Raw genomic sequence first — 9435 nt, forward strand, 5'->3', positions numbered from 1 at the left:
CTATGGGACCACACAGGGGTCTCTGACAACCCCAAAATTCCCCACCACACCGTTGTTGCACCCCACGACCTCAGGGCTGCTGGACACAACGACGGGGGGCCCCGCCAGCTGCCGGATGACGCAGCCCTGGTTCCCAAAGCTGAGCACTTGTCCAGCCTGGCAGGGCGTCATCCTGGCATTCAGGCCCGCGCTCCCAGCGCTGACCACGGTGCGGGCTGGGTACCCCCCGCTGCGGGAGCTGAACCCCCCGGCTTTGCAGCTGACCCCTCCAGCCTGGCAAAACACCTCTGGGATGCACTGCTTGGCCACGGAGCTGAGGACTCTCTTGGGGTGGATGCCGGCGCTGCGGGAGCTGAATCCGCCGGTCTGGGAGCTGTGGCGCCCGGCCCGCCTGCCCAGGGAGCCGTAGCCACACACGGCCCCGTTGGCCATCATCCCGCAGTCATCAGGGATGTTGTAGCCACTGCTGACCACAGCTGCAACAGAGCCCATGGGAGTCAGTTAGGGAGGAAAACTGGACGACTTCCACAAGGCACGTTGTTTCTTGACTGACAGAACCAACCAAACCCGATTTCCTCCGGATTTGTCCAATGTGTCTGAGCCCCTGCTCCTTCCTACTCCTCCCCCGTGTCCCAACACATCCCCTCATGCATCCTCCCCCTTCCCATGCTGCTGGTGCTTGCCAGGTTCAGTACATATCCCATGGTCCCCAGGACATCATCCTGTTGCCTCCAAGGGTATAAAAGGGTCTTGAATTTGACCTTCTCCCCTCACTCCAAAAGCTGGTTTTTTTTAATTCAAAGGTATTTGAGATTTCTCGGGCTAAACTTTCCAGAACTGGAAAAGGGAGGCAGAGGGACCTGGGGCAGACAGATAATGTTGCCCCCAAAGGTCCTAAAACAAGAAATCTTCATGACCGAAAATGCAGTTACTTACACACGCTCACAGGGTTCCCCACACATATCCTGTGGGGAGAAAAGAGAAACACACATTACTCACAACTTCCAGCCACAATCCAGACCACGAAACACGCCTCACTATGCCTAGGACAGGAACTGTTTTTGCTGGCACCCATGTGGCCTTCATGGCCTCCAGGCACCTCTCCAGGTCCAGTTTCTGTGAGCCTGGGGAGACCTTGGAGGTAGAATTCACTTGGGAGCAGGAACTGCCATAGCCTCAGATACACAGGAGGGAAAAGTGTCACCAACCTGCTCTCTTCACCCTCCAGCAGAGTCTTGTAGGTGGCAATCTCAATGTCCAGGGCCAGCTTGACATTGAGCAGCTCCTGATAGTCCCGCAGCATGCAGGCCAGCTCGTCCTTGGCCTTCTGTAGAGCATTCTGCAGCTCAACGTGCTTTTCTCGAGCATCTTTGAGGGCACAATCCCCACGCTGCTCAACGTCACAAATGGAGGTTTGCAGGCAGGAGACCTGTCAGGGGAAGACAGCAGTGTAGGAGTCTGCAAAGCTTCTTATCCTGGTTTTTGGACACTTTGCGTTTGGATAAATCTGCTCTTCTAATTGCAAACAGGCAAACCCACCAGCATCCCATCCCTCTCCATCCACTTTGCACTTTCCAGCCAGGGCCTAGAGCAGATGTCAAGTCTTCTAAAGATCAATGCATCACCTTGCCCTGTGTCTGAGTTGTCCTACTTCTCTGGAAACATCTCCTACCTGCTTCTTGACGCTCTCCAGCTCACACTGCAGCTTCTGGATCATCCGTGTCAGCTCTGAAATCTCACACTTGTTGCTCTGCAGGTCATGGCAGAATTTCCCTCTCTTATCCTGCAGCTCCTGAAACTGGAACCAAGAAATAGGACAATCGTCACTCTTGGCCTGTGACACAGCCAGGCACAGACCCAGCTGGCCTCTTACTCACCCTGTTCTGATAGAAAGCATCGACTTCTTCTTTGCTCTTCTGGGCAATCTCCTGGTACCAGCACTCGACGTTCTTGATGATGCTTTCCATGTCCAGGTCTCGGTTGTTGTCCATCTTGACGATGACCGAGGTGTCACAGAGCTGGCGATCAACCTGGGCCCTTTCCTGCGGGGTAGGAAGGGCTTTGTCAGCTCTTCTCACCTCTCAAGCTTTGCAGGGAGGGAAGGGCTGGGACATGGAGTGGCTGAGGGATAGAACAAGTCAAGAAATGTCCCTCGGGAGGGCTCAGCAGAAAATCCTGCAGCAGGATGAGTTGCCACCTGTGACTGCTGACCTACGTGCTGACCTGCAGCAATTCTGTCCACATCAAGGGCAAGAAATTGGAGTGACTTAACCCTTGGTATCCTCTCATCTCCTGCTGCCTGAGTGATTTAATGACAGGACTGAGCTGGGAGTTGCTTCAGCTCTAATCAGGCAGCTGCAATCCGGAGGAACAAGACAGACTCATCTTTTCTCCAGGGTAGAGTTAGGACACAGTCAGTTCCTACCTGGAGCTGCATGAAGGAAGGGGGAACCACCCTATCTCCAGCATAATCATGTTAATTTTATATCAACCTTGTACTTCCATGCTTTTAGTTATTCAGGGCTTTGTATGAGACACATCCCAGAGGAGTTTCAAGCAGTAGAAATTTGGAGCACCTGAAGGATAAGACAGGACCACCGAAGTCCCAGGATGTACCAGAGGAACTCACCTCCTCAAACACACATTTCAGCAGCTCCAGCTGCCTCCTTAACAGATCCACCTTCACCTCCAGCTCCTCCTTGTTTAAGAAGATGCAGTCTGCATCCTGCAAGAGGAGAGACACACACATTCCAGCCCAAACCTAGCTGTAAATGTTGGAGAAACACACAGAGGGCAACACCAACAAGACAGAAACGTGCCTCAACAAGATTTCAAGAGAAAAAAGGTGTGAGAGGGTGAGTCAGGATATCCTGGTGCCTCCTGAAGGAAAACGAAACCATTCCAACATGACTTACAGGAATTAGTTGATTTATCACTTAGGACGCAGCTACAAACCCACAACTGTCTAATGAGTATTTAAACACAATTTTTAATATTCTTCAAATGATTCCTGCTTTTCTGATGTCCAAGAATAAAGGATGTGGAGAGACAGACAGAAATAACCTGGTGTTCTGGTGTGACCTGTCCTTCTCTGTCCCCCTCCCACACTTCAGGAATGTTTTTGAGGCAACAAAACTGGTGCTGTAGTGCTGATGATGTAAACTTTGGGGAGACATTATTTTTACTTTCTACTTGCCTCTTTTCCCAACCCTGTGCCTCTTTCTAAGTCTTCCTCTAACTCATCATAACACTTTTGTGGTTTTTTGTTAATAATTAACTATTTCAGCCAAGTTTTGCCCCAAAAAAACTACTACAGGTAAAACTATTCATGTCATTTGAGCTTCTCACCTTTTTGAGTGCCACAAATTCATTCTCCACAGTTGTGCGCCTGTTGATTTCCTCTTCATACCTGTTGGAAAAGGAGGAAAAAAGGGCTGAGGAACAAAAAATGCTCAGACACTCAGACATCAACCATCAGGTATAAATTATAATGACTTCAGGTATAAATGACAATAACCACCAGGTAAAAATGACAACTCTCTCTTGCTGGGACTGCCACCAGGCACTGCCAGATCAGTGTCTGGAGACCAACATTAAACCATCTCAAGATCAGAAGCTTCTTCATGAGCAACAACAACATTACCAATGCAAAGAGCTTGCCAGTGAGACAGAAGAATGTGGCACTCCCAGAGGGGACATGCCACAAGTCTAGGAGAAGTTGCCCAAGATGAACCAGAAAAGCAAAACGCCACCAGCTAGAGGAGCTCAGAAGGTCCTTACTTGCACTTGAACTCCTCCACCAGCTGGCTTGTGGCACATTCTTCACTGCCCAGTTTCTGCTTTTCACACAGCAAACAGTCCAGGCGCTTTCGCAGGTCACAGATGTAATTCTCGAAGTACAGTTCCAGATTTTTCCCTTTTTTTGGCAGCACGTATTGCTGCAGGAGGCCCCACTTGGTCTCCAGCACTTTGTTCTGCTGTTCCAGGAATCGAACCTGAAGGCAAAAGATAGCAATTCTTCAAGTAAAGAGGTGAAGGCAGGGACTCAACACCTGCTTAACTCTCTGCTCTTAATCACAGGTGCAGGAATGGGGTCGTCAGGAAGTGAGAGATGATACAGCACCATGATCTGAAAGTTATCTGCCCTTATTAAGAGATCTTTATGTCACAAGTCTGAATTATTTCAAAATCTAGAATTCAGACATGTAAATTATTTAGAAATCTAAATGTCATGTCTACATTATTTAGAAATCCAGGAGCCTGGTGTCTAAATCTGCATTTCTTAAAAAGTATTAGGAACAAAACTCCAGGCAGTGCCTCTGATGTATTTTAGGATAAAATCAAGTCCCCAGATAGTGAAACTGCTTTGTCTCTGTTTTTTCTACAAAGGGATCCTTGGGTGACAGATCAGATTTCATCTCTAACCTTCACATGTCTGGATCAAGACTAACCACCTTTGCCTTTGGGAAAGTTTTTGGAACTGTCACTATATTTAAAGTCAAAGAGAGGAGGGAATTATTTGAATTATTTAACACAGGACAGAAAGATGAACCAGTCAGGGCTGTAACTTCCACCTAAGCTGCAGCAAGAAATCCAATTTGAACCGAGACTGTCCAAGAGGAAACACGGGCAAAAAAGTCCAGTGCAACCATGGCTATGATTCAAAGGCCATGGAATGCCAGAGCAGGGACAGGGCTGAAATGAACCCCATTAAAAAAGATCTCAATCTGGATCAACATGCTCTTAAAATTATTATTAGTTATTAAAAATTGTTAGAATTATCTTAAAATTTTCTGTGGAAAGCTGGACCCCTGCGTGGATCCAGCTCAGGGATTCATGGCAGAGCTGGAATGAGGCTTAGGAGGAGGTCGATGGACTCGTGGCACAAGGTGGGTTTGGGAGGGGTTCGGTCAGGTTTTGTTTTCCTCGAAGGAGAGCAATTCTGGAGCAGGACTGCACTCACCTTGTCGATGAAACAGGCAAACTGCGTATTGAGGGTCTTGATCTGCTCCTTCTCCTGGCAGCGTATCTCATGTTCCAGCGGGTCCACCCCGACGCAGAGGGGCTTCAGCAGCCGCTCGTCGATGCAGATCCCTTGGATGCCGTCGGCCTTGCGCTCGGGGTACCCCCGCACGATGCTGTATCCACGGGGGCCACACAGGCCAATCCTGCCTCCTGCAGCGTTCCCGTAGGCCATGCCTCCGAAGCCCATCTCCCCAAAGCAGGCGGTGCCGCAGCCCCCGTTGACATAGGAGATCCTCCTGCTGCCGCCCAGGTTGCAAACGCTCCTGCTGCTGTAGGCGCCGCAGCGCACCGGCTGGCTGGCCGACGCCGCGTAGCTGCGGCCGCAGATCTCCGAGGCTGAACTGAAGCCTCTTCGTCCCAGGACAGATCTCACCATTGGTGCCTGCCTGCTCATTGTGGCTGATTTGAAGGTAGAATAGCAAAGTTATGGGGCTGCTCTGGTGCAGGATAGGAACAGGGATCCCACTGGAGAGATGCAGGGATGCTGTCCCTTATATATATTTTGGGAAGCTGGCCTTGATAGGATCAGGACGGTAATTTAAGTACTTAAGGGTTTGGTTTGCCTGGCAGCAATAAATGCTCCTCAAAATGCAAACCAGCCCAGCAAATAGTAACTACTGAGGAAATAAAAAGGAATCTAAAAGTGCTCTGTTTGCAAGTTGCCTTCGAATACATTATGGTTTGAAGTGCTCCCCTAACTTAGTGCTAATTATAGTTTAGGAACATTTTTGAAGAACTCTTTGTGATTTGTTTGCAGTGTGTCGTTTGGGGTTTTGTGTCTCATAGGGCTGTGTGTGATGGGATGTTTTGCGGACTTGCACTTTGTGGGGGTAATTTCACAATTTTGGGTGCGGAAAAGTAACTCAAAGGAAAAATAAAAGAAGAAAGTCAACTGTAGAAGAACAAACACTGTGGAAGTTGTGTCATAATGGATTATTTCTGTATCTGAAACACCAGTAAATTCACTGAGCTTAAGGTCTGGATTTGTATCCAAGGACTCTAAATATCTCCCAGTTACATGCACAGAATCACAGAATTCTGGGAATTCTGAAAATGTGCAGAAGCCTGCGAATGTGCATCATTTCACGATGACCTTCCCTGAAACACCAGTGAAGCAGATCAGGTTTAATCCAGGATCTGTGACTTATTTCTGTTTGCTCACAGATGTATGTTTTGTGCCATCAGTGACCATTTTTTCTAGAATTATGCTGGAAGTTCTTACTTGTGACAGTTAATTCTTTGGCTTTCACTATTCTTTGGCTTTCACTATTCTGGAGCTTCTTCCAAGGCTGGGTGTCAGAGTCCTTTCAGACTCGCCTCCTGGAACTCTCTATGGGGAACAAAAAAGGAACAATAGTCTGTTCCAGCTTGGCAAGATCCGCCCCATTCACCAAGTGACGGCTGAATTTGGGTGACTTTGCCAGATGTGTCCTTGAGACTTGGGGAGACAGCTCCAAGGCAAGGAGTCCCTGGGTCTGTGCTCAGGGGAATGGGGGCAATTTGCTCTCCGCAGGGGCTGGGCTTTCTGCACCAACAGAGGAAGTCTTAATGAGTAGATGAGGCTGGACAACAAGGAAGGCTCTGACTCATGCTGGGGAGATGAATCCCTCTCTCTCCTAATCACTAGCCCAAGGAGGTGAGGCAGGAAACCTCTCCAGGCCTTCTCCAAACTGGCAGTTGGAAAGTCAAAACAAAAGGGCTCTTTCAGCTCTTTGCAGAAGAAGTGTTTGGGAGAAAAAAAGGACACTATAGTTCAAACAACTGAACACCCTCAGTCCTTCCTCTCGAAGGGAGCAATGCTTGGAGGAATCTCCATATTATATAATGGGGTGGCAGCTGGAGACCCAGGTTCTATGTTCCCTCATCCTCATTTACCTTCTCCAAAAACATTTTCCAAGAGTCAAGATGACAAAAATTATGCCAAACCTCCTCCAAACATGCAACTTTCTAATATCACGTGGTTGAAAAGAAGATGCACAAGGAAACTGTGGGATGTGACAGCAGCTCCAGGATCCCCAAAACCATTAATTGAACCTGTAATTGCAACTTCTGTGAGTTTGATGGGCTGGTGGTATAAATTAGTTGTGTAAACTGCTACTTTTGCTGTATCCAAAAGGGATAATTCCAGATATTTACAACATTCAGATGACACCTTTGTTTGTAGTAGTTCAGGCTTACAGTGTAAACTCGGCTGCCAGCACAGTTGGAGATATCAGATTAAACAAATATGAGAGGCTTCAAATGCTGCAGTTTGGAACTTCCACAGTCCTTGAAGTTCTAAACAGATTTATCAGAAGCAAAATACAGATTTGACTCCAAAGAAGAGCACACGTTCGGAACCCTGTGGAGGAAACCAGCCTCATCGTCAGACTGAAGATGTGCCCCGTTCCCACTCTGCACTCCATTATCCCAGTCGGATGTGTGGGAGACACTTGGAATGCAGCATAGGCTGCAATTAAACATCCTGTGAAACAGCTGTGCTGGAGCAGCCCCAGTGCCCAAACTCATGAGAGCCACTGGGTTCCTGAGAGGGAAAAGATTTTGGGTAAAGTTGCTCAACATTGGGTAAAATGTGAGTGTTGGCCAAATTCCTGTTGTTTCTTCTGGATCCCAGTGGGTAGGCAGCTTCATTTAATGTCTTTTAGGTCCTTCCAAGGAATAATAAGTGGTGCATAAGACCTCAAGAATAACCAATTTGTTTTTGTGAATATGGATGTGGGAAAGGGGAGAGCACTCCGAAGAAAAACCTGCAGCTTTTTGACTCAAAAGAAAAAAAGAAAAAAGAAAAAAAAAAAGAAAAGAAAAAGGAACAGATGGGAATAAGTGAGGAAATCAAAAAGGAAAATATTTTGAAGAGGGATTGGATGAGTCATTTTGACAACTTGCAATCGCTTCCTTTGTCAGCATTTCACTCCCTTGAATGCGCTGCCAAAAAGGGAATTCATTAGAGGAACAGTGGCGTTCACTAATTTGTTTGTTGCCTCTGGAAATGAATCCGGATGAGCTCTCAGAAGGTGTTTTATGCGATAGTCTCAAAGGGCTCTGTTATTATCCTGAGCCATTGAGAGCTCCTCACAGTCAGGCTGGACAATGGCAGGAATCTGCCTGTGCCACAGTCATTTGATCCATGTAAGACTGGGTTGGAACATGGACTTTTACAGTTTCTTGGACTGGGCAGATTCTTGTCCAAGTTATTAATGGCATGTTGGAGGATTGATTGGATTAGTGCAGTGTCTTGTATCCTAAAGCCAAAGTTATCCAAGGCAATTCAGTCTGGTCATATGTTTTTGCCTCTCATTAAGAATCCACGTGAGGAGTCAAAGCTGGGATTTTTCAAGAGATATTCCTCATAAAACTCATCAAACACTGGGCTTGAGTGCACTTTCCTCCTTCCTTCAGCCATCAACCTGGCCACAGATTCTAATTTCCTCTTTGAGACTCCGTCTCTGGCTCATGGAAAGAGATCTGGCATCTCCAGACAGTGATTCATCACCTCCCAAAATAGGCAGTGGAAGCAGGTGGGAGGAATCCACCTCTGCAGCTCCTTCCCTCTGTTCTTCCTGGAGACCAGAGGCCGTCTAGACAACCAGACACCAGCCCCAGCGCCTGCTTGGGGAGGTTGAGGGAGGTGAAATGAGTCCCACCCTTTGGGCACTAAATTTCTTCAGCACCTTTGAAGTCCTAATGAGAGCCCCAACATCCCACGCTCCTGGATCAACTTGTCTCGTGGTGCCACGTCGCCCGATCCTGTGATTGGAGGCATCAGAGTTCAGGTTTCCAACAAAGCAAAAGCTTGGTTTGATCTTCCTCCTATTGTGATCTTCCTGCAGTTGTTTTCTTTCTCCTGCAGTGGAAATGATTGTGGGATGTATGGGAACCCTGGGTCAGGATGGTGTCCCACTGCCTGGCAAAGCAAAAGTGTTAGAAAAGGTGAGAAAAGTACCTCAGTTGTTAAAAGGTTACAGAAATGTCCCTGTAAATCCACAAGATTGCTGATCCCTTCCAGCTGAAGGGGTTTTCCAGTTGAAGAGATTCCCTGAGCCATCCTAGGAAGGAACTGCTTGTGGAAAGTGGGAAGCGTACTCAGCCAGGAGAAAAGCTCTTCCTATGCCAAAAGTCCAATGCCCAAATAAAGGATTGGATTGGATTGGATTGGATTGGATTGGATTGGATTGGATTGGATTGGATTGGATTGGATTGGTGCGGCTTTGGGAGGTGCTGCAGAATGTCTGATGTTCAGAGAGGCCAGGTTTAAGTTCAACACTAGCCAAGTTAGCTTATCACATCTTGAAATTGTGATAGGGGAGTTTGGAGGCAAAGAAATAACCCTAATTCCATGTCATTGCACTGATTTATTCTCCTCTTGTATAAAAAGTGAGAGGATGGTCTGTTTCTAGTGGAAAACCTTTG

The 9435-nt window shown here is 47.5% G+C and overlaps 1 protein-coding gene across 1 annotated transcript; it reads right to left on the reverse strand.

Annotated features, from left to right (window-relative positions):
* LOC136568041 (keratin, type II cytoskeletal 4-like) lies at positions 1–5419 on the reverse strand. Its single transcript, XM_066567883.1, has 9 exons — positions 4964–5419; positions 3781–3995; positions 3349–3409; positions 2630–2725; positions 1878–2042; positions 1673–1798; positions 1209–1429; positions 937–965; positions 1–476 (listed from the first exon to the last, which is right to left on the reverse strand). The coding sequence occupies exons 1-9, from the start codon at positions 5417–5419 to the stop codon at positions 1–3; spliced, it is 1845 nt and encodes a 614-aa protein (XP_066423980.1).
* Positions 5420–9435: the final 4016 nt, after the last annotated feature.

The sequence above is a fragment of the Molothrus aeneus genome, chromosome 30 (assembly GCF_037042795.1).
Source record: "Molothrus aeneus isolate 106 chromosome 30, BPBGC_Maene_1.0, whole genome shotgun sequence".
NCBI lineage: Eukaryota > Metazoa > Chordata > Aves > Passeriformes > Icteridae > Molothrus > Molothrus aeneus.